The sequence below is a fragment of the Scyliorhinus torazame genome, chromosome 15 (genome assembly GCF_047496885.1).
Source record: "Scyliorhinus torazame isolate Kashiwa2021f chromosome 15, sScyTor2.1, whole genome shotgun sequence".
Classification (NCBI taxonomy): domain Eukaryota; kingdom Metazoa; phylum Chordata; class Chondrichthyes; order Carcharhiniformes; family Scyliorhinidae; genus Scyliorhinus; species Scyliorhinus torazame.
Genome location: NC_092721.1, coordinates 179,408,456 through 179,434,838, shown reverse-complemented (window position 1 = coordinate 179,434,838; position 26,383 = coordinate 179,408,456). Strand labels below are relative to the sequence as shown.

Below are 26,383 nucleotides of genomic sequence, written 5' to 3'. Positions count from 1 at the left end.
CCGTTGAGATATTATGAAATTGTAGTGCAGCTCAGCTGTGCGCTGGACAAAACCTGTGTGGGGCAGAAATTACTGAAAGAAAATCCATGGTTAACTTCTGTTTCGGTGTCTGCTTTGGCTCAGTGAATAGCATGTGCATCTGAGGAGCATGTGCATCTGAGTCAAAACGTTGTGCAGTTTAGCTCCATCCCAGAAACTTGCGCACAATCCGAGCTGACACGTTAGCACAGTGCTGCTCTGTTGGAGGTGCTGTCGCTCTGATGAGACATTAAAACATACAGAAAAGGCCCTATGGCACTATTTGAAATCGAGCAGAGTGTTTTCCAAGTGTCCCAAGCTAACATTTATCTCTCGACCAACACCAGTTCAAAGCAGTTTGTGGCAACCTTGTGCACGATGACTGCTATATTTCTCTACAATACAACAGTGACTACACTTCAAAAGTACTTAACTAGTTCTGAAGCACTTTGGAACATGTTGAAATCGCAAAAGAAGTAGCTTACAGTGTTGCAAAATCCCTACTAATTCTGCAACTAATCAAGATTGAATAGTTGTGTCAGCCTAATGCAGATTTTTAAAAAATTTGTTCATGGAATGTGGATATTGCTGGTGAGATCAGCATTTATTGACTGTTCTTAATTCTCCTTAAACTGTTTTCCTTGATCGTTAGCAATTGCTGCAATCCAACTTCTAAGAAATAAATTCAACATTAATTTAAGATCCATGGATAAACAGCAAAGCTTCTATCAAGAAGAACAAAGGAACAGCATTTGTCTTTTTGTTCCCGCTTCATCTACTAGCATATAAATATGTTATGAATGTAAATATAGTGGATGAAGGGAAACATCCTTAGTTAAAACCGATTTAAGTCCTAAATGTTTTTGTAGTTGCCAGAATGGAAAGACAAAATCAGCATTTTTTTTGCAACTAAAGATTTTAACATGAAAAATATTTGCCATAAGTTAAAGTAGTGAAACTACAAAATGATATCCGCTTACGCAAACTTTTTTTTGAGTTTCGTTTTATCCAAAATGGTTTTGTTTTCCTCAGGGAAATGTGTTTTCCCCCAATTCCTCAAATATGGTCTCACATTTTTATTAGCTTTGAGCCTTACAACCCATCCCTTTCTGTGCACCCCACCACCAAACGTTGTCTTCCTGCGATGTGTTTCTTGTCCCTTTGCCCCGTCCCCCATCATTGATGGCCAAGCAGTCTCACTCCATTATGGAATTCATCCATGCATTCTTCTATACCTTAACTTATGCCTTCACTTCTGTCTTAAGACCCCGTTTCAATCCCACTTCTGACCAGGCTTTTAAGCATTTTCTGTTCTATTTTTCCAATGCCTCAGAAATACCCTGGGATTTTTTTCTTGCATTAAAAGCATTATAAATGCAGGCCTATTGTAAACTACAGATGAACTATTTTGTCATGTTTTACTTTTCCAACTTGTTTCATCTCTCCACTGTTAACTTCTTAGAAAGATGCATAATTTTTTTGCAATTTTTCCGTCTTGCATTTCAACTTTTATTATCTAAACAAACCTGTAATGCTACCACGATGCACACTCCCAGTCAGCAGTAGATGTCTTTTGGCTGTTAACATTGATTGAAGTGGGAAGGAGATCAGAGACTGTGGTAACACTTGGCAAAGGCAGAGAATTGGGACATGATATGCAGTCGATCAGGGACAACATGATATACAGTCGTGACAGACTACAAAGTTAGAACATAACAGGACAGCTGGACTTGGGACAAATTGGAGAGCTAGGATAAAGTGAAATATCGCAAGGTCGGACAGTAGAGGAGTCAAATATGTATTTGAGTTTTGTAAATGTTCTATAAATAGCACTTCCAATACCCATTTCAAATTGTCATTGTTAAAACAGTGTAAAGTTACAAACTTCTAAATGAAAATAATTAGAAATTGAATTCGCTCACTGCACAATGTGATGTGTCACTGGACATCCACAATTAAACTAGTTACCATTTTGACAACTCTTGTACTGCCAGGACCACTGATGAGACATCTGTGATGTGTGCATGTTCAGAAGTTGTCTTATGGTGCCTTCTGGGCAAACTTTATTCTGCAACTTTATTCTGGAGGATTAATTGCTGGTTTACCAGCTACAGAAGATTTGGGTGGTTAAATTTAGTGATGGACAAATTGTACAGGCAGGTGGAGGGAATAAATTGGAATTTTCTGATCCCTTCCATTAGTCGAAGACAACTCGAGGAAAGTTGACAAAGTGAAGCAACAATGACTTCAAAAGCTAGCAATGCATTTTGTGCCAGTACCTTGTGAGCATAAGTCCAGTCAGCACAAATATACTTGGGTAGATGAAACTAAGCTATGATTTCTCTCCATCCCCATTTCGGTATTAAAAGAAAGAAGCCTCTTCTAATTTTGCCTTACTTCAGCTAAAATGCTTTGTATCATGCCCAGCCTACTCTCAGGGCTCAGCCTGGACTCATTACTTTGAGCTACGTAAAAGTCCTGATTTTTCATTTGTCTTTTTTGATTGGAAAAAAATGCTTTGCAACTGTATTCTCCCGGTGACTTGATCAAGAATTTGTGGTATGAAAAGAATTGGTACACAGCATACTTTTTGGTTATAGCATGTTGGCATATCATTGTGCTTGTCACTCCAGAAAAATCCTTCTATATGCTTAAGAGGTCTGGAGGCATTTTTCTTGAAAGCTATAAAATAGGATGCATGATGAGGAATGCAAATTGTGATCTACGTTTGTATCTTTAATCTGATGTCCAGTTTACTTTTCAGTAAATTGCCTCTTCTAAGCCCTCGTATTCATGCTGCACATCTTCAGATTAATTACTTGGAAGTAATGATCACCATTTTTTATTTATCACAAGTTCGCCGTCATACATTTGGAATAGTCGATGACATTTTGCTATTAAATGATTGCCATAAAATTTGGAGTCACTTGCCTATGCAAGGTCTGAATCTTGCAATGGAAACAATATCCTCATCTTGCTGTGGTCAGGATAAAACTGTATTTACTGGGTTTTGTCTCTTGCCAACGTTTAGTCAAACATTCTTGGTGCAATTGCCAGTAAAACCGTTCCGTTCTTTCTGCCAGAATGAAACATAGTTCCATCACCTTCTAAAGAAGGGAAGCATGCTACATGGTTTCCAATAAATCACATACATATGACTTGGCAAAGATCCACTTTCCCAGTCAACAATTCAAAATCTTTACAGTTGGCCAATTTAATTGATGTGATTTAGATTTTTCAGATTATATTTATGCATTTCTGAAATTTAGGATGAGGAGGATGGACCGTTCAGTCCGGCGACAGTGCAATTCTGTAGTTGGGTGTTCCAAAGGTAGTGCTTTCACTAGAATTTAGAATGATCTGGGTTTCACTTCTCATTGCAATCTAGTTGTGCAGGTATACAGAAATACTTACAGCATTAGCAAGTCCTAGGCACTGGATTTATATTTGAGACTGAATTTCTACTGAGTTCATTTTCCTATGAGAGTCTACTCCCATATGAATTCATGATCAGGGAATAAAATATATATTCAAATTTTCAACTTGTCTATTGCATTTATTCATTTTCAAGAGCTCCCCCTCCCCCAGTACTATAGGTTTTGTTCTATTTAACTGTTGAGACTGAATTCCTGATACGTGAACAGTATCAGAAGTAGTCTGCGCTTAATCAGACTGAACTATTGTCTCTGACAACAGCCTAATTTTGGCGCCAGTGAAGTAACAAGTGCAATAGCACTGCCAAATGCTGGAGAAGTCCAGGACCACCTTTGTTATTATTTCCTTAGCTATTTAGCTGAATTCATCAAATTTATGGACTGCAAATTTTTAATCAGTAAGGGACTCCAGTATTTATGGGGATACGGCGAGAAAGTGGAGTTGAAGATCATCAGCTCAGTTATGATCTCATTTAATGGCGGAGCAGAATGGCCTTCTCCTACGTCTTATGGCTCCTTGATGCTATACTTGGTCAAATGCTGCATTGATGCCAAGGGCAGTCAATGTCACCTCACCTCTCAAGTTCAGTTCTTTTGTCGATGTTTGGATCAATACTTCAATTTAATGAGGTCAGGAGCTGAGTGACCCTAGTGGAGCCCCCACTGAACCGCAGTGAGCAGCTTATTGCTGAGTTAAGTGCCGCTTCATAGCACCACTGATGACTCTTTCCTCCCACAGTCCAAAGATGTGTGTGTTGGGTGGATTGGCCATGCTAAATTGCCCTGTCGTGTCCAAAAGGTTAGGCGGGGTTGCTGGGTTATGGAGATAGGCTGGAGGTGCAGGCTTATGTAGGGTGCTCATTCAAGGACTGGTGTAGACTCGATGGGCCGAATGGCCTCCTTCTGCACTGTAAATTCTATGAAATCTATGAAAACCGCCACAAACGAAGTGGAAAGATGATAAACAATGGGCTGTACTTCCAAGCTGGGGCTTTCTTTGAATGATGTAGCCAGAATGAATCAATTTTTGTATCCAAGAAATTTGTTTCAGCAGCATATTTGGGTGTCTACGTTTTAAACGGTTTCCAGTGATCATGGGTATTAAATATTCTGAAGCCTGCCTGAGCATTGATTTAAATTGATGTACTGCCATATCGGTGTTCTTCTTAAAAACTGATCTATTCTGTAACAAAACAGCTCACCTGTGGATGACGGTCGTTCTCAGCATGTACTCGTCTAGTAATTACATTGTTTCTTTTAATTGCAGTGAACAGGGAGAACCTTTAGCAAATAACCACACAGCAAGCCGAATGTGAGTAATTTTCATTTTTATTATTATATTGTAGGCTAAATCCATTATCAAGTTTCCATGCTTTCAGTTAGGAACACAATGACAAACAATCACTTGTCAGTAGATAACTTGAATATTGCTGAAAAGAGCAGCATGATGCCAGAGCTTTTCATCTTGGACTCAGGACAAATACAGGAATACCAAATTTCAAACAGTTACAACAGTTGGAATGCTGAATCGGGCCAAGACTTTGCCATAAAGAAAGCAACACAAAACTAGGTTCCCTGGTAATTCAAAAAGGGTGCGAGGTTTGGTTTCCTTGGTTTGTAGAGCATGGTCCCTGTATGTCGCTTCTAGCAAGTGTAAATGAACCATGTTACGAGCTTGATTGATTATTTTAAATTGGCGCTTAGTGTAGCTGTTAGCACACTTGGGTTTATTATGCTGCCAAATTTGTGGAATCACATTGAATGGTAAATGTTCTGTTTTGGTTTTTGCAAGTGCAGGCTGGTTGAGTATGTTCGGTACTCTACATGTTGCAATCTTCCAAAGGAACACGGTGTTTGATTGATCAGTCAACTGCTGGGGCGTACAACCTAGGTAGTATCTCAGTAGGTTGGTTGGTTCCTTCTGATGCAGCCCTGGGATTAGTCGTGTTATTATTTAACTTGTGTTGCAATAGCTTTTTAAAATGCTCTAAATCATTCACATAGTTTGTCACATTTTTAATGATGCATAACCAGGATAGCCCATGCCAATATGTCTTATTTAGGGGCCAACAAGGCAGCCAAATACTGGAAAGACTTTATTTGATTAACCAGAGAACTGTAATTTTCCCCTTAGGCTTGTGATTAAATGATTATTATTTGCATGTTACGTAATAAAACAGCGCAATTTAAAAAAAAAAAAAAAAAAAAAAATCCTTTCACTGGTATTGCCCAATGCTAAGTGCCCTTGAGAAGGCGATGGTGAGTCGCCTACATGGACCCCTGCAATCCATGATGCTATTAAGGAGGGAGTTACAGGATTTTGATTTAGCCACAGTGAAGGAATGGCGATCCAGTTCCAAGTCCAAGTGGAGCAGTGGTGGTGTTCCCATGCATCAGCTGTCCTTCTCATTCTGGGTGGTAGAGGTCGCAGATTTGGAAGGTGCTAGTGAAAGAGACTTTGGTGAGTTGTTGCAGTACATCTTGTGAATGGTATACACTGCTGCCAACGTGCATCAGTAGTGGAGGGAGTAGATGTTAAAGGTGTTGCATGGGGTGTCAGTAAAGTGGCATGCTTTTTCCTGGATGGTGTGAAGCTTGAGTGTTATTGTAGCTGCACCCATCCAGACAGGTAGAGAGTATTTCATCACACTCTTGACTTGTGACTTGTAGATGTCAGGCTTTGGGGAACCAGGAGGTTAGTTACTCTCTGCAGAATTCCCAGCTCTTATGGCCCCAGCAATAATTTCCATTTCAGTTTCTGGTCAAGTGTATCCCCAGCATGTTGATAATGGGGGATTCAGTAATAGTCATTCCATTGACTATCATGAGGAAATGATTGCATTCTCTCTTATTGGAGATGGTCATTGCCTGACACTTGCTTGGCACAACTCCACCCAAGCCTGAACATTGCCCAGGCCTTGGTGCACATGAACCCGGACTGCTCCAGTATTTGAGGAGTCCTGAATGGTGCTCGACATGGTGCAATCATCATCAAATGTCCCCACTTCTGACCTTCTGGTGTAATAAAGCAGCTGAAGATATTTGGGCATAGGCACTACCCTGAGGAACTGCTGCAGTGAAGCCCTGAGACTGAGATGATTGACCTCCAACAACTACAACCATCTTCCTTTGTGCTAGGTATGTCTCCAACCTGTGGAGCGGTTTCCTCCCAATTCATACAAATTGGATGCAGGAGTAGGCCACTCACCCCTCCGAGCCTGCTCCGCCATTCAATAAGATTATGGCTGATCTGGTTGTAACTTCAACCCCACATTTCCTGCCTACTCCCAATAACCTTCCACCCCTTTGTTAGTCAAGAATCTACCGAGCTCTGTCTTAAAAATATTTAAAGGCTCTGCTTCTACAACCTTTTGAGGAAGAGAATTACAAACACTCACGACCCTTTGAAAGAAAATAATTCTCCTCATCTCTGTCTTAAATGAATGCCCCTTTATTTTTAAACAGTGAGCCCTGGTTCTAGATTCACCCACAGGAGGAAATATCCTGTCCACATCCACCCTGTCAAGATCCCTCAGAAGTTTGTGTGTTTCGATCAAGTCTATTCTTACTCCAGCAGATACAAGCCTAACCTGTCCAACCTTTCCTCATAAGATAACCCGCACATTCCAGGTATTAGTCTAGTAGACGTCCTCTGAATTGTTCCCAACGCATTTGCATTCTTCCTTCAATAAAGATACCAGTACTGTACACAGTACTCCAGGCGTGGTCTACTAATTCCTTATATAGTTGAAAGCAACCTCCCTACTTTCTAATCCATTTCCCTCACAATAAACAATAACATTCTATTGGCTTTCCTAATTACTTGCTGCACATGCATACTAGCCTCTTATGATTCATGTACCAGGGCATCCAGCTCCCTCTGAATCAGAATTCTGCAATCTCTCGCTATTTGGATAGCCTTGGGAAGGCTGGAATTTTCCTGTCACAAAACCACGTTGACTCTGCCTGATTGCCGTATATTTTTCAAGGTGCCCTGCTTTAGTAAATTTAATAATAGCTTCTAACAATTTTCCTATGATAGATTCCCAATTACCCCCAATTTTGCCAGGGCTACTTGATGCCATACTCTCAAATGCTGCCTTGATGTCAAGGGAAATCTCTCTGACCTGTGGGGTTTAGCTGGTTTGCCTAGTTTTGCTCGATTGGACCAAGGCTATAATGAATTCGGGAGCTGAGTGGCCCGGGCAGCATCCAAACCAAGCGTCAATGAGCAGGTTATAGGGAGTAAATTTATGTGGTTGATGATCCCTTCCACCACTTTGCTGACGATCAAGAGTAGACTGATGGCTGAATTAGATTTTCATGGACTGGACATAGCTGGGCAATTTTCCACAATGCGGGTAAATGCCTGTGTTGTAGCTGTACTGGAATAACTTGGCAAGGGACACAGCTAGTTCTGGAGCACAAATCTTCAGTACTATTGTCAAAATGTCAGGGCCCATAGTCTTGGCAGAATCCACTCGTTGCAACAGTTTCTTGATATCACGTGGAATTAATCAAATTAGATGAAGATTGACATCTGACACAATGGACCAAATGGCTTCCTTTATTCCGTAATCACTGATTCTAAAAATAAAGTGCGGCAATGAGGAGGAGGTAAATTTGAAGCATAGAAAGAGAGATGCAGTGGAAAGGGAGGAGGAGTGAGCTGGTGCAAGATTGGGGGGGGTGGAGAAAGAGACGACCAGTTATGGTCGGGGAATAGTAAGAGACTGTGTAAACCAGCCAACCAAACGGAGGGAATAAAGCGTAAATGAGCTGCCAGATTAGAGTTGATGCCTGAGGGGATTGAGGGAGTTTGTAGGGAGCAAGACGGGACATTTGAAAATAGGGGAGGAGGCAATGACAACTGGATGAAAAGGTGGGAAGCGCAAGAGTCTAAGTGAAGTTGTGGGAAGGAAGCCAAGATGTAAAATGGGTGAGAATGAATAGAAAAGGAACGAACAAAGCATAGGAGGAAGATTAGTACACAAATGTGATAAGTGGAGTGCGATACAGCTGGAGGAAAGGATTTTGAGTCAGCAAGTTGGAAGCATAGTAGGAGGAAAAGAATGACTGAGCCAGGGAAAAGGAGAATGAGAGTGAGCAGTACAGTGGGTGGGAGGCAGAGAAGGGGAGAAATGGGGCTCTAATGAGAGAGACTGACCAAAGTAAAGGACAACCTTGTTGGATAAAAGCAAATTTCTGCAGATGCTGGAATCTGAAACCAAAAAGAAAACGCTGGAAAATCTCAGCATCTGTAGGGAGGGAAAAGAGCTAATGTTTCGAGTCCAGATGACCCTTTGTCAAAGCTAAAGACCGAGATAGTGGGAAATATTTAAGCAATGTTCGTGCTGGCCACCGGCTAATTGTTGCATCTCAATCTGTCTCACTGATCCAAAAGCTATATTAGAAACTATTGATGTCTATTTTGACATCATCTATACAACCTTCATTACATGCTGGATAGGTGCTTGAGCCGATTGTGTAACTGATTGCCCAATGTTGCTTGATATTGATGTTCATTAATTCTTGATCAATAAGAATCACTTTTATCAATGTCCTGGTTTGAAAGACAGCTGGTTTTTGGATATAGAGGTGCAATAAAGCATCATAAAAATTCGGCTAATGGAATTTTGTTTATGTAAGTGAGGTTCCCTCGGGAGTAGATAATTAGAGACATTGTGTTTAGCATAGTAAGATGATGTAGTTAATAGGAAGAGCCAGGGGCTGAAGCCGTCAGATGTTGAGATTGCAGTTTTGAAGTTCAGTTAAGATTTATCTGTGGACAGACCAGCACTACTCTCAAAACAGTGAATTAAAGATTTACCTGTCAGCAGGACAGGAGCAGGTTCTCAAAGGTTGGCCGGTACATAGAATCCCGACAGTGCAGAAGGAGATCATTTGGCCCATCAGGTTGGCACTAACCCTTCGAATGAGCACTCGGCCCATTTACATTTCCCCATCCTATCCCCATAACCTAACCTGCACACCGCTGGACATTAAGGGGAATAGTACTCTGAGGCGGGAAAGAACTGCAGGTTGTTTCCTGGCTGGATTTCTCTCTCCAATCGGTCTTTTAAAAGGATCTCTAAGCAAGTATTCCTGGGTCTGCTTACTGTGTTTAGAAATGGATTTTGACCCGTGGTGTGTTTTGCTTGAGGGGAGATAAAAGAAAGCAGTTACGATTTATTGTTTCGTTGTATTAGGCATTGTCCAATGAGTAATTGTAAGTTTTCTTGTATGAGGTTAAAAGTTATTTTAATCCCGTATTAATAATAAAGATTATTTTAATATACCATATCCCTATTTGTGCATGCAATCCCTCCTAGAGCAAGGTATCCTTTCCTCAGTCTTACAAATTAAATTAAATATTAGATTTCTGTCCAGTGCCCAAGCAACTGTTGGGGTCTGGTCCGTGATGGTAATAACTGTCTCTCTAAAGGGCTTTGTCCATGTCTCCACTGGGTTCTTGCTGTTTGTGCTGGTCAAGAAATGCTGCAGCTCACAACTCAAAGCATTTGCATTCAGTTTTTAGCTCTAAATTCCCCCTTTAATATTATTTTAACTCCACATGCAAGGAAAGCATCTAAAAGGATTCCTTGGTGTTTTTCCTGTCTGAATGGATTTCTTGGTTGTTTTAACCGCTAAGGTAATGGCTGCATCTAATTTGCATGGGTGATTTAACTGCATTCATAGCTTGGTTAAGGACAAGATCACTGAAGGTTATCAAACATTTGAAATTGCAGGGTATTTCGGATTACGTTGAGGAAAGCCTAAATGAAGTGAGAATTATCTCTGGAGAATTACTTTTGCTCAGTGACTTGCAAGTTTTCATTTAATAGATTTGTTTAGAACAGCTTGGACTGTAGAACTGTGCGCTGAATTTGCTGGCCCAAATGGAAATGATAATGTTTGAATATTAAGTAATCTTTATTCTAGGATATGAAAATTTGGTGACCCGTCTACTTTGTTCCTTGTTAATTTTAGAAATGGTTGAAAAGTTCATGAGTGCTAACATGAATACATTTTGGCATATGAAGAATTGAAATGCTGTTTATTGAATAGGAATCCAGATGTTTTGGAGAGTTCTGCATGACATCTGTTCCATTAGAATTGTTTAGTTTTGAGAGTTGTAAATGGTACACACCAGCCAAGGGGATAAAAGGGAAAGACGCAAAATGTGAACGATGTGACTGCGTTGGAAATGCTTGATATTTAATTGAAAGTTTTAATGGTAAGCAAAAAGGATGCATAAGTGATTTTGAGGATTTGAAATTGCTTCTTTCGTGGCATGACCAGTTTAATTCTTGTTTTGCAGAAAGCATGTTGTTGTGAAAGAATTATTAAAAGAATTATTAAAATCTCACTGCCCAGTTTAAAAGAAACCAACTCGAAAAGAGACAAAACTATCCAAAGTGCTCATAAAAATTTGGTTATAAATCCCTTACTAGGCTTAATAATTAATTTCAAGTATGAACAAATTCTAGGTTTTGAATTCAGTTGGCCCAGAGTAAAGGTTGTAGGTTGTCCTTTTATTTGTTTCTGAAAGGCTAAATGTGAGTTGGTGTCATGTGAGAGTACCTTTAAGAAATGGGTGTTTACTACTGCAGTGATGTCAGAGTGGGTGGAGCTGGGCTGTCTGTCCGCTTTCTACTTTCATTTTTGAGCAGGTTGCAGGGTGGGTTTTAGTTTAGTTTTCAGTGTTGGAGCTGAAGTCAGACCAAGCAGTTGTTCTCTCTGCAGTCAAAAGACTATCACGTGATAATTTGGTGAATTCAGAATTATAAATGTTTTCAGTAGTGACTTTAACTGATGTGCTTCTGATAAAGGTTTTGTTTTTAAGTCGTATGGATGTTAAAAAGGACAGTTTAAAGGTTTACTTAGTGTTGTAGTCTTTGGGGGTTGTATTTGAAGTAATGGTTGCTAAGATGTTCACTATGTTTTAAAAAGGTTAACTTGAGTTCATAGAATAAACATTGTTTTGCTTTTAAAAAATACTTTTCCATTTCTGCTGTACCAAACCTGTAGAGTGGGCCGTGTGCTCCCCATACCACAACTAGTAGAAGTTGTGGGTCAGGTGAACTCCATGATACACTTTGGGATTCTCTAAACCCTGGCCCATAACAATTTGGGGGCTCGAGAGGGATAAAAGTCTTATCTATTGGATTGGCTTAGTGAACTTAAAGACAGTGAGGGGTGAGCATATTGTGGGTGTTTTTCAGGTGTGGTATTTTAGTTTAAGTGGGGAGTGTGTTGTGGACAATGGCTCTTTTAGAGGCTCAGAAGTTTTTGGGGGTGGAGACGGTCACACGCAGTACCTTACGGACAGAGACTAAAAGCAGACTGTTAGATTTGGCAAAAACATTGCAGTTAACATTATCTGACAAAATGCGAAAAGATGAGGTAATTATGGTGGTGGCTAAGCATTTAAAGTTGCCTGAGATACAGTTTGACTCATTGGAAATAGAATAAATTCAGTTGCAAATTAAACAAATGGAACATGAGAAAGAATTCAAGCAGCTTGAATACGAAAGAGAGAGAGAGAGAGGAAAATGAAAGAGAGAGAGAAATGACGAATGTGATATAAAATAGTTAGTTCAAATATTAGTTACAGTAATGTAGATGTAGGCCAGTTTAATTCTAGTGAGTTCACGAAGGACAAAGCACAAAGGATTTCAGAAAGCATGGCAAGGAAGGGGGGAGGGGTGTCTGGTGGAGGATGGGAAAAAGATGCTGGGTAACAAGAGGCCCAGGGTTAAGGAATGCGAAGTGAGCCAATCAGGATGTATGGCCAGGTCAGGAGGGGTATAGGATGACCTATGGGAATCTTGTATGTGAAACTTGATGCCATTTGAATGTATTTGCAGAGATCTCTTTGTCTCCGACCTCATTCGTTTTCCGAGGGGTCCAGGAGACCGTTTCTGTGTTCTGTGTCTCTATGAAGCGAGTCAGACTTGCAAGTTGGTTAAAAATAAATAATACTATACCTACAAATCCATCTCGAGTTTTATTGAGGCCAGACTGACGGGTAAAGAAATTAATATTGTCATTTGGTGCCGAAAACCCGGGATTTCTTCAGACGGTCACCGACCAACTGCGAAATCAGAATTAGACTGATGTTGGACAAGGAAAGTGGAAACGGGCCCACAATGTGTGCAGCTGGAAAATGATCACACATTGGTTTTCCCCTCTTCTCATGGTCTGATTGATCTGGTCACTCGCAGGTGGTACGGAAAGATCGTCTCGACGAAATCAAAGGTCAGTCTGGGGATTAGAAAATTAAGCTGATGGGACATCGGAAAGATGGTTAAGTTTTACAGGTGTTTTTGATGAACTGATGGGACATCGGAAGGATGGTTCAGTTCCACGAGAGTGCTTTTAAAACTATAGTTGGTTAAAAATAAATAAGACTATACCTACAAATCCATCTCTAATTTTATTGAGGCCAGACTGACGGGTAAAGAAATTAATATTGTCAGAAAGAGAGAGAGAGGAAAAAGAGAGAGAAGAAAGGAAAACAGAAAGAATAGCCCAAGCAGAACAAAAAGAAAGAGAAAGGGAGATACAGATCAGGGTAAAAGATAGAGGGAGAGTTTGAACTTCAGAAAATGGCCATGAAACATGACAGTCAGTTAAAATTGGCAGACGTAAAGGGAAACGTACAGTTGGAGAATAAGTGATGAGGATATTGAGAAAGAGCTTGGTGGGAATCTATTGAAATATGTCCAAGCATTGCTAAGGTTTGGTGGGAAGGAGTTAGAAGCCTTTTTCATTTCATTTAAGAAGGTAGCTGCTGGGTATTACTGATTCAAACAAAGATAGAGCTAGTGAAGTGTTTGCATCACTACCAGAGGAGGTATCTGAGACGTATGAGGAGGTGAAAAAATCCATCTTGGGTGCATATGAACTAGTGCCTGAAGCCTACAGATAAAGGTTTCGAAATTTAAGGAAAGAATTTGGTCAAACATACATGAAGTTTGAAAGGATCAAACAGTTTTGATAGGTGGATAAGGGCTTTGAAAATAGACCAAACGTAAGAAGCTCTCGGAGAAATTATACCTTTGGAGGAGTTTAAAAATTCAATTCCTGATGTAGTGAGAACTCCTGTGGAAGAGCAGAGGGTTAAAACTGCAAGATTAGCAGCAGAAATGGCAGATGATTATGAATTAGTTCATAAATCAAAGCTTGGTTTCCGACATCAGTTTCAGCCTGTGAGGGATAGAAACTGGGGATATGAGAAATATTCAAGTGGTAAAGGTAAAGGTGATCTGATGGGAGGTAATAAGGAGAGTGTACCTCAGACTAAAAAAGAAATCCAGGAGGGTGGAAGAGGCATGAAAAGTTTCAAATGTTTTCACTAATAAACTAGGCCATGTAAAGTCCCAGTGTTGGTGGTTGAAGAAAAGCACTGGGAAGGCTGATGTGGTAAAACAGGATAAGACAGTGTGGTTTGTTCGAGTGGTAAAGGAAAGCCCAAGTGAAGCAACGGAGGTGCAAACTATTGTACAGCCTGATCAAGAGGTAATTGATGAGAAGGTGCCAGATCTCGTTAAAGAATTTACTTTTGTGTGTAAAGTTTACTCGTGTATCAGGAGGAGCAGGTAAAGAAGTCACGATTTTAAGAGGTACGGGAGCTAGTCAATCTTTAATGGTAAGAGATGAGGAATTATGTAGTTTGGGAAGAATGTTGCCAGAAAAGGTGGTAATATGTGGAATTCAGGGTGAGAGGAGTAGCATTCCATTATATAAGGTAAGGTTGGAAAGTCCAGTGAAGAGTGGTGAAGTGGTAGTAGGAGTAATAGAGAAACTATCTTGTCCAGGAATACAGTTTATCTTGGGTAATGATATTGCTGGATCGCATGTGGGAGTGATGACTACTGTGGTTGATAAGCCAGTGGAAAAACAGACAACTGAAGTGTTGAAGGACGAATATCCTGGGATTTTTCCGGATTGTGTAGTAACAAGGTCGCAAAGTCACAGGTTAAGACGAGGAGAAATCAAAGAGTGAAGATGAAGTTGAAGTGCAATTATCAGAAACAATTTTCGATCAGATGGTTGAAAAGGAACAAGAACGGGTGGAGGATGAGGCGGATATTTTTAGTTCCGGAAAATTGGCGGAGTTACAACAAAAAGATGTAGAAATAAAATGGATGTATCAGAAAGCATACACTGAAGAGCAATCTGAGTGTATGCCAGAGTGTTATTACCGTAAAAGTAATGTCTTGATGAGAAAATGGAGACCTTTACATATGCAGGCGGATGAAAAAATGGGCAGAAGTTCATCAAGTAGTATTGCCGGTAGGGTATAGGAAGGAGGTGTTGAGTTGCGCATGAGGTACCAGTGGGAGGTCATTTGGGAATAAGGAAAACTCAAGCTAAAATACAAAAACATTTTTATTGACCTGGACTACATAAAGATGTAGTTAAATTTTGTCAATCATGTCACACATGTCAAGTGATAGGGAAACCTCAAGCAGTGATAAAATCAGCACCCATAATGCCCATTCCAGCATTTGAGGAACATTTTACAAGGGTCCTAATTGATTGTGTAGGACCGCTTCCTAAAACAAAAAGTGGGAATCAATATCTTTTGCCGATAATGGATGTGTCTACTAGGTTTTCAGAGGCCATTCCAGTAGGTAATATTACAGCTAAAAAGATTGTGGAGGAGTTGCTTGAATTCTTTACTAGATATGGACAACCCACAGAAATAGAATTGGACCAAGGATCAAATTTTACCTCCAGGGTATTCAAAGAAATTATGGGTAGCTTAGGAATAAAACAATTTAAACCAACTGCATACCATCCAGAATCGCAGGGAGTGTTAGAAAAGTGGCATCAGACATTAAAGACAATGTTGAGGGCTTATTGTCAAGATTATCCAGAGGATTGGGCTAAAGGAATTCCATTCGTACTGTTTGCAATTGGGGATGCACCTAATGAGTCAACCAAATTTAGTCCTTTTGAACTAATTTTGGTCATGAGGTAAGAGGCCACTTAAATTGATTAAGGAAAAATTGGTGTGAGAAATCAGAAATTACATTATTGGATTACGTGTCACATTTTAGGGAACGATTAAATAGAGCAGGTGAATTAGCTAGACAACATTTAAAAGTTGCAGAAAATATGATGAAACGGATCGCGGACAAATCCAAAGTTCGTCGTTTTGCTAGTGGAGATAAAGTTTTAGTATTGTTAACAGTGGTAGGTGAACCTTTAAAAGCTAGGTTTTGTGGACCTTATCAGATTGAAAGGAAATTAAGTGAGGTGAATTATGTGGTAACATCAGATAGAAGGACGACTCACCAAGTGTGTCATGTGAATATGCTTGAAAGGTACTTTTAAAGGGAAGGAGAGAAAAAGGAGGAGGTTTTAATGATTCTAACTAAAAGTGACGAACCAAACCCAGATTACTGTGAATTTGACATACCTCAAATTAAATTGGAAAACGAGGCTGTTCTTCAAAATTGGGATAAATTGTTGAGTTACCTTCCAGAGGAAAAACGAACTGACCTGAAAGAGTTATAGATATCACATGGGCAAGTTTGTGGAGATAAATTGGGAAGTACTAAAATGGCTATACATGATGTAGATGTGGGAAATGCTGTTCCAATCAAATTACATCCATACAGACTTAACCCTTTAAAATTGGCACAGGTGAACAAAGAGATTGAGAGTATGCTTAAAAATGGCATAATTGAAGTAGGTTGCAGCCAATGGAGCTCACCCATAGTGATGGTACCTAAACCAGACGGTACCCAACGGTTGTGTGTGCACTATAGAAAGGTTAATGCAGTTACAAGAACGGACTCTTATCCTATCCCAAGTTTGCAGGATTGCATTGAGACAGTGGGACAATCAGCTTTTATTTCCAAACTGGATTTACTTAAAGGTTACTGGCAGGTACCTTTATTCAAAAGTGCGAAGGAGATTTAAGCTTTTGTGACTCCAGATGGTATATACCAATTCAAAGTTATGCCATTTGGCATGAAAAACGTCCCAGTCACATTTCAACGGTTAACTAACAGTCGTTTCAGGATTACCCAATTGTGCGGTATACAACGACGATCTGGTAATTTTTAGCCAGATATGGACAGAACATTTGAAACATCTGATGGAGTTATTGATCGACTTCAGGAGGCGGATTTGGTGATAAACCTAGCCAAAAGTGAATTTGGAACGGCCTAAGTCACTTTCCTTGGCCATACAATCGGACAGGGTCGAATGGTCCCACGGGATGTGAAAACAAAAGTTATTGGGGAATTTCCGATACCCTCGACATGATGGAAAATAATGCGATTTCTTGGTATGAGTGGATTTTACTGGAAATTTGTACCCAATTTTAGCAGTGTGGTCGCTCCACTGACTGACTTGCTCACGAAGCGTAACAAATTCCAGTGGACAGCGGAGTCTCAACAGGCATTTGACGGCCTGAAGGTTGTGTTAACCACTGCTATTGTGTTAGCCATCCCAAATTATACGAAACCATTCATAGTGGCGGTTGATGCGAGTGATGTGCGTGTAGGTGCGGTGCTTCTACAAGACGACGACGAAGGGCTAGATCGGCCTTTTGGTTAGTTTTCAAAGAAATTGAATTCTCACCAGAAAAAGTATTCCACGATTGAGAAGGAGACTTTGAGTTTGGTGCTGGCTTTGCAACATTTTCACATTTATGTGAGCAGCAATCCATCTGACACAGTTATATATACTGATCATAATCCGTTGACGTTTTTGGAGCGATTCCGGAATAACAATGCACGGCTGTTTCGCTGGAGTTTACTGTTACAGCCATTTCATTTAAGAATAGTACATGTGGCAGGGCGAGAAATTGTGATAGCCGATGCTTTGTCACGAATGTGATGAACGGAAGCAGTTTCAGTTGGAGGAAGAAGAACAAAAAAAAAAAGGACTATATTATACCTGTTTGCGTGTGTTTTTTGAAACGAAAAAGTATATTTGCTGCGTGCGTTTCTTGAAGAATGGTGAAAAGGTGAAAAATGAAACCATCTTGAAATTGATGGGGTTTTTTTTCTTGGTGTCATGTGAGAGTACCTTTTAAGAAATGGGTGTGTATATAAATATCTGTAGTGAGTACCTTGAAGAAATGGATGTTTACGACAGTGATGTCAGAGAGTGGGTGGAGCTGGGCTGTCTGTCAGCTTTTTAGTTTTGTTTTTGAGCAGGCTGCAGGGTGGGTTTTAGTTTTGTTTTCGGTGTTGGAGCTGAAGCCAGACCAAGCAGCTGTACTGTTGTTCTCTCTGCCATCAAAAGACTATCTCTTGATCATTTGGTGAATTCAGAATTATAAATGGTTTCAGTAGTGACTTTAACCTGATGTGCTTCTGATAAAGGTTTTGTTTTTAAGTCGTATGGATGTTAAAGGAAAGCTTAAAGGTTTACTTAATGTTGTAGTATTTGGGGGTTGTATTTGAAGTAATGGTTGCTAAGATGTTCACTATGTTTTAAAAAGGTTAACTTGAGTTCATAGAATAAACATTGTTTTGCTTTTAAAAAATACTTTTCCATTTCTACTGTACCACACCTGTAGAGTGAGCCGTGAGCTCCCAAAACCACCGTCTAGTAAAAGTTGTGGGTCAGGTGAACTCCATGGTACACTTTGGGGTTCTCTAAACCCTGGCCCATAACAATAAGTACTTGCCAATAATTTTCTTCATACAGTAATTCCTCCTTTGAGCGGTGGAAAAACGTGGATGAAGGACGTTTGCGCTTTCTATGCACATTCGCGTAGTGGATCAGCTTTGTCCCTATAAGTGTAGACCGCCTTCTTCAAAGTTCCTTTTCAAATCAAGCTCTTCAAATTTTGAAGTAAAATGTTGCTTACCTAAAAGAAAAAGGATTTTGAGGTTTGTCATTATGTTCCAATTTAATGATCAGCATTCTGAAATCTGTGTCTCCTGCATTTGTAAATTCTTGTAGGTTTTGTAGATGTATGCTTGTGATATGTGCCATTGTAAACACTTGCAGTATATGGGATTTACATGTGTAGCTCTGAGGATCCGAGTTCACAATAATGCCACACTTAACCTGATTAAGAAATTGTTTTAACTGATCTGACCTTTGGAGATGCTTTAAAGGAATGTTCTGGCACTACCCAATACAAATTTATAATAACCAGTGCATGATTTGGGGAACATCGTCTTTGTATGCCGGTAACCCTTCTATGCCTATAATCCCCAAGAATGAAACCTGACCTTGTCTGTGCAATGTTTCATTTAAAAAATCTCATCCTCACATCGAGAGAGGAAAATGGAAACCAGGACAAATCTAGAGGCATCATCCTATTTGACTTAAATGTTACTTTCCATAAGTCTCTGCTGGTACACATTGTCATTGTGCACATGAATTAGATTCTACTAAAGTATAGTATTGTAAAGTAATTGTAATTCTACTGCAAAGGGGTGCAAAATCAATTTTTGTCCACTCTTGGGAACAGGGGCTTCCATCCTGTTCTTTGTTTCTCTTCAGTTTTTGTATCGTGTTAGAGTCTTTTTACTGTTAGAAAAGTTCTGCAGGTAACAGTGCTGTGGGGAAGAGCAGAATTGAACAACCGTCTCAACAATACATTATTGTGCAAGTCGTTTAAATGAAACATTGCTGAACTCCTGCTACACTGAGCTTGGTATTTGGAGGCTGTACTAATCCCTTTGCCTACTATTTTGAATGTTTGCCACAGGAAGCGAGCAGCTGCAAAGCATCTAATAGAACGCTACTACCACCAGTTAACTGAGGGCTGTGGAAATGAGGCCTGCACGAATGAGTTTTGTGCTTCCTGTCCAAGTTTCCTCCGTATGGATAACAATGCAGCGGCCATAAAAGCCCTTGAACTTTTTAAGATTAATGCAAAACTCTGTGATCCTCACCCTTCCAAGAAAGGAACCAGCACTGCCTATGTGGAAAACAGCACAAAGAGCTCCCATAGCATCATCTGTTGTTCGGAAACAAAAGTGAATAAGCGAGAGATGCAAGCCCAAAGAGAAGATTTTAAAGGTGAGCCTCCTATGTAGTCTATGACTGTTTGCATGATGTATGGTGACCCAATAAAGATCTTCAAAATTCTATATAGTTTCTATAATGTAGACCTAACATGGGTTTCCATTTGTGAGGAACAACAAAACTAGAGATCATCAATATAAGATGGTCACCGGAAAATCAAATAGTGAATTCAATGGCAATGTCTTTAGCCAGAGAATAATGAGAATATGGGACTTATGCACAGGGAGTTATTGGAGCAATTAGTATCGATGTACTATGAGGTGGCTAGATAAACATGAGGGAGATGAGACTAGAGCTTATGCTGATAAAGTTATATTAGGAAGGATGAAAGGAGGCTCGAGTGAAACATAAAATGCCAGCATGGCTTAGTTAGCCAAATCACCATTTTCTGGGCTGTATATTCCACTCCACCTGAATGACCAGGATGTTTAGGAACCTCAAGTTAATAAATTCAAATACCCATTTAGGAGTAAGTGTGGAGAGAAAGTAGTACTTTGGGGAGGGTAAGAATCTGATTTGTTTGCAGTACATTGATTGTAGTTCAGGTCAGAGTTTTAAACTTGAACCACAAATGGCAATGAAACAAATTATGGTAAAGTTTAAGAATCAAAATAACATTAAGACAATTCTTTGAGAATGTCCAAACCAATAAGTATGCAGATTGCAATTAATCTCGTAAAACTCTGAAAGGTTACAGATTTAGATGCTGCCGTAGACTGAGGATGGGAATTTAATCCTGCCACAGCATGAATTGGATAGGAATCCAGGATGGCCAGTTTAAGCCCTGCTATGTACCTTCAATAGAAAGCTCACCTGTATATGTTCAGCTATTTACAGAAAATGAGTGCATTGTGTCACTATTGGCAGTCGTTTCAGATGTAACACCCAAGTGAGTTTGGGAACACAGCTTGAATTGGATCCGATAGAAGTAACCAAAGCAGATATTATATTTTTAATTACGAATCCTCTAACCTGATATGTCATTATCTTGTAAGGGTACTTCCTGTTTATTCCCCTGTCTTTTATTTTGCTGTTCTTCTGATTTTGATCCATGGCTGATTAATGGACATGGATCTTTAAGGCAAGCAGTCTGTGTCTTTAATTAAAGGAGAAGAAACCAGAAGCAGGAGATGTCACCTTGCTAGCTTTTGCTGGTTTGAGCAGGAGACCACAGACCTTTGGGCACCAGTGCGAGAGATGGGCTGGGAATCGGTTAGATTGATTGGCTGGGTGCTGCTCATTCCCTGTACTCTGCCCGGTAACAGATGGTGATTGGATCTTATCCCACTGCAATGCTTTTTGAGACCTGGAGGTTTCAGTTTTGATTCTGGCAGCTCGGTGAAGAGATCCAGCTAACACTCTCCTGGAAGATCGAGCTAACTCTTTCCAGAAAGCCTGCTGTGAAGGCTCGCTGTCTCTCTCCAGAAAATCTGTGTGTGTTGTATTCCTGAAACTACAGAGGCCTGAAGACAAACCACGAACTGAAAGCAAAGTTTGATGAGAAATAAAGAGCCTCTCCAGGAAAGTTGTGAGTGCTGCATTTCTAAACTAGAGAAGACCGTTGCAGGCTGCAAGCCATAGACTTTAATCTGCAAGCCTACTGTGAAGAAATTCACCATCTGAAACACAGACCTTTTCCTTTCACTTACAATTGTTACCCCTTTCCACCCATGTGTGAGTGTGTGTCTGTTTTATTATAGTTATTATAACTAAACAGTACAAAGAACAAAGAAATGTACAGCACAGGAACAGGCCCTTCGGCCCTCCAAGCCCGTGCCGACCATACTGCCCGACTAAACTACAATCTTCTACACTTCCTGGGTCCATATCCTTCTATTCCCATCCTATTCATATATTTGTCAAGATGCCCCTTAAATGTCCCTATCGTCCCTGCCTCCACTACCTCCTCCGGTAGTGAGTTCCAGGCACCCACTACCCTCTGCGTAAAAAACTTGCCTCGTACATCTACTCTAAACTTTGCCCCTCTCACCTTAAACCTATGCCCCCTAGTAATTGACCCCTCTACCCCTCTACCCTGGGGAAAAGCCTCTGACTATCCACTCTGTCTATGCCCCTCATAATTTTGTATACCTCTATCAGGTCGCCCAGTAGTGCAGCACCGTGCTGCTGTCGATAGCATTGCTGCCTCAAGGCGCCGGGGTCCCAGGTTCGATCCCAGCTCTGGATCACTGTCCGTGTGGAGTTTGCACATTCTCCCCGTGTTTGCGTGGGTCTCACCCCCACAGCCCAAAGATGTGCATGGTAGGTGGATTGGCCACGCTAAATTGCCCCTTGGAAAAAATGAATTGGGTACCCTAAAAAATTTTTTTTAAATAACTAAGCCGTAATTGTGTTTACATAGGGTTACAGTGTAAATTAGAAAGGGACACCAGGTTTGTAGTGGTAAAACAGGATGGTTCTGGAAGCTGCAAAGCGTTTCCTTCAGGTGGACGAGTTATCTCTGGTTTATTCAAGAACTTTGCAAACACAACCTAGTCGAATTGGTAGGTGAATTAGAAATTTGAGGTGCCAGCTAAAGCTATGAATGTGGAGATAATTGATCCAATTGCTCAGCATTTAAATTTGAAAGAAATGGCATGGCAACAATCAGTAGAATTACCGAAAATCCAGCTAAAAATGAAACAAACAAAGAACAAGAACAAAGAAAATTACAGCACAGGAACAGGCCCTTCTGCCCTCCCAGCCTGTGCCGATCACACATCTCCCTTAAACTTTCCCACTCTCACCTTGAAATCGTGACCCCTTGTAATTGACACCCCACTCTTGGGGAAAAGCTTGTTGCTATCCACCCTGTCCATACCTTTCATAATTTTGTAGACCTCAATCAGGTCCCCCCTCAACCTCCGTCTTTCCAACGAAAACAATCCTAATCTACTCAACGTTTCTTCATAGCTAGCACCCTCCATACCAGGCAACATCCTGGTGAAACTCCTTTGCACCCTCTCTAAAGCATCCACATCCTTCTGGTAATGTGGCGACCAGAACTGCACGCAGTATTCCAAACGTGGCCTAACCAAAGTCCTATACAATTGTAACATGATCTGCCGACTCTTGTACTCAATACCCCGTCCGATGAAGGCAAGCATGCTGTATGCTGCCTTGACCACTCTATCGACCTGCATTGCCACCTTCAGGGTACAATGGACCTGAACTCCCAGATCTCAGTACATCAATTTTTCCCAGGACTCTTCCATTGACCGTATAGTCCGCTCTTGAATTAGATCTTCCAAAATGCATCACCTCGCATTTGCCTGGATTGAACTCCATCTGCCATTTCTCTGCCCAACTCTCCAATCTATCTATATTTTGCTGCATTCTCTGACAGTCCCCCTCGCTATCTCAACTCCACCAATCTTAGTATCATCTGCAAACTTGCTACTCAGACCACCTATACCGTTGTCCAGATCATTTATGTATATCACAAACAACAGTGGTCCAAGCACTGATCCCTGTGGAACACCACTAGTCACCCGTCTCCATTTTGAGACACTCCCTTCCACCACTACTCTCTGTCTCCTGTTGCCCAGCCAGTTCTTTATCCATCTAGCTAGTACACCATGAACCCTATGCGACTTCACTTTTTCCATCAACCTGCCATGGGAAACTTTATCAAGCGCTTTACTGAAGTCCATGTATATGACATCTACAGCCCTGGGATAGATCACATCCGGACCTGGGGACTTGTCCATCTTAATGCCTTTTAGAATACCCAAAACGTCCCCCTTCCTTATGCCGACTTGACCGAGAGTATTTAAACATCCATCCCTAACCTCAAGATCCGTCATGTCCCTCTCCTTGGTGAATACCGATGCAAAGTACTCATTAAGAATCTCACCCATTTCCTCTGACTCCACGCATAAATTCCCTCTTTTGTCTTTGAGTGGGCCAATCCTTTCTCTTGTTACTCTCTTGCTCCTTATATACGAATAAAAGGTTTTGGGATTTTCCTTAACCCTGTTAGCCAAAGATATTTCATGACCCCTTTTAGCCCCCTTTGTTGCGCGTTTGAGATTTGTCCTACTTTCGCGATATTCCTCCAAAGCTTCATCAGTTTTAAGTCGCCTAGATCGTATGTATGCTTCCTTTTTCATCGCAGCTAGTTTCACAATTCCACCCGTCATCCATGGTTCCCTTATCTTGCCATTTCTATCCCTCGTTTTCACAGGGGCATGTCTGTCCTGTACTCTAATCAACTTTTCCTTAAAAGACTCCCACATTTCAAATGTGGATTTACCCTTAAACAGTTGCTCCCAATCCACATTCCCTAGCACCTGTCGAATTTTGTTATACTTGGCCTTTCCGCAATTTAGCACTCTTCCTTTAGGACCACTCTCGTCTGTGTCCATGAGTATTCTAAAACTTATGGAATTGTGATCGTTATTCCCAAAGTAATCACCGACTGAAACTTGAACCACCTGGCTGGGATCATTCCCCAATACTAGGTCCAGTATGACCCCTTCCCGAGTTGGACCATTTACATACTGCTCTAAGAAAAACTCCTGGATGCTCCTTACAAATTCTGCTCCATCTACGCCTCCAACACCACATGAGTCTCATTCAATGTCTGGGAAGTTAAAATCTCCCATCACGACCACCCTATTGCTCCTACATTTTCTTTAATCTGTCTACATATTTGTACCTCTACTTCACGCTGGCTTTTTAGAGGCCTGTAGTCAAGTCCCAACAATGTTACTGCACCCTTCCTATTTCTTAGCTCTACCCTTTTTTCTGAGTGCTCGAATCCTCCATAGTGCCCTCCTTAATCACAGCTGTGATATCATCTCTGACCAGTAATGCAACTCCTCCAACCCTTTTACCTCCCTCTCTGTCCCTCTTGAAGCATCTGTTCCCTGAGATATTTAGTTGCCAATCTTGCCCTTCCCTCAACCAAGTCTCAGTAATACCAATAACATCATATTCCCAGGTACTAATCCAAGCCCTAAGTTCATCTGCCTTACCTGCTACACTTCTCGCATTAAAACAAATGAACCTCAGACCATCTGTCCCTTTGCGTTCATCATCTCTTCCCTGTCTACTCTTCGCCTGAGTCACAATGAGTTTATTATTTAGTACCTTACTGGCTTTAGTTGCTGCCTCTTTACTGACCTCTAACTTCCTAATCTGGTTCCCATCCCACTGCCACATTAGTTTAAAACCTCCCCAACAGTGTTAACAAAAGAACCCCATAGGACATTGGTTCCAGTCCGGCCCAGTAGTAGACACTCTGATTTGTAATGGTCCCACCGCCCCCAGAACCGGTTCCAATGTCCCAAAAATTTGAACCCCTCCCCTCCTGCACCATCTCTCAAGCCACGTATTCATTCTGACTATTCTTGAATTTCTACTCTGACTGTCTCATGGCGCTGGTAGCAATCCTGAGATTACTACCTTTTGAGGTCCTACTTTTAACTTATCTCCTAACTCCCTCATCCCATTTTTACCTATATCGTTGGTGCCTATGCACCACGACAACTGGCTGTTCACCCTCCCCCTTCAGTATGTCCTGCAGCCGATCTGAGACATCCCTGACCCGTGCACCCGGGAGGCAACATACCATTTGGGAGTCTCGTTTTCGACCACAGAACCGCCTGTCCACTCCCCTTACGATTGATTCCCCTATGACTATAGCCCTACCAATCTTTTTCCCGTCCTTCTGTGCAGTAGTGCCATGAGCCTGGCTACTACTGCCTTCCGCTGGTGAGTCATCTCACCCAACAGTATCCAAAACGGTATACCTGCTTTGGAGGGAGATGACCGCAGGGGTCACCTGCACTGCCTTCCTGCTCTTTCTCTGCCTTTTGGTCACCCATTCCCTTTCTCCCTCACCAATCCTAATCTGTGGTGTGACCAATTTACTGAACGTGCTATCCACAACCTCCTCAGCATCGCGGATGCTCCAAAGTGAGTCCATCTTCAGCTCCAGAGCCGTCATGCAGTCTAGCAGGAACGGCAGCTGGACACACTTCCTGCACATTAAGGAGTCGGGGGCATCAACCGCGTCCCTGAACTCCCACATTGAGCACGAGGAGCATAACACTGGTCTGGGATGTCCTGCCATTTTGACACTTTACCTCAACTGATTACAAATTTAATATCAAATAATGAATAAGTGAAAGGAATAAAGATTTTACTTACCAATCATACCAACACACGAAGAGTTAAATTTCTCCCAGCTACTGCTAATTGGAGCACTGTTCTTACCAGCCAATCAGGTCACTGCTTTGCCGTGATGTCACTCTTCCGATTTACCCCCAACGACCCTGTGGCCGCTGTTTAAGCAGCGAAGCAGCTAGTTTAAATACTCACCGCTCGACTCTGTAGCTCCACCCACTCCAACAGCTGAATTCCCGCCGAAAAGACTCTAATCCGTGAAGCAGCTAGTTTAAATACTCACCGCTCGACACTGTAGCTCCGCTCACTCCCAACAGCTGAATTCCCGCCGAATGCAGCAAAAAGAAATGAAGATGCAGCGAAAGGAATTGGAGCTGAGGGACGAAGAAAGCGACAAAGAAATGGAGATGAAGCATGAGGAAAAAGAAATGGAGATGGAATTGAGGAGGTTGGAATTAGAGAGAGATGAAAAAGAGACCGTATTCCGGATTGAGCCACTAGAAATTAGTGGGGAGCTGGTAAAAAGTGGAGGGAACCTTAATCTTGGAACGGAACACAGCGGCGATATGTTTAAATTTATACAGGCCCTCCCAAAATTTGATGAGAATGAGGTAAAAACTTTGGGCGTTTGAGAAAAAAGCAACACGAATGGAGTGGCCAATAGAAAAGTGGACATGCAGAGTAAATTGATAGGGCGGGCACAGGACGTTTATGCTTCCCTGTCAGCGGGTGTCTAAGAAGGAGGATGAGGTCAAAAAGGCTATCCGGAAGCGCATAGACAA

At 41.2% G+C, this 26,383-nt stretch overlaps 1 protein-coding gene across 1 annotated transcript in view; it reads left to right on the top strand.

Annotated features, from left to right (window-relative positions):
• ube3a (ubiquitin protein ligase E3A) overlaps positions 1 to 26,383 on the top strand; it is an 87,658-nt gene that overhangs the window by 20,990 nt on the left and 40,285 nt on the right. The window contains exons 2-3 of the mRNA XM_072477213.1: positions 4,720 to 4,764; positions 19,150 to 19,463. Coding sequence (XP_072333314.1) covers positions 4,720 to 4,764; positions 19,150 to 19,463 — 359 coding nt within the window. The remainder of the gene's footprint in view (positions 1 to 4,719; positions 4,765 to 19,149; positions 19,464 to 26,383) is intronic.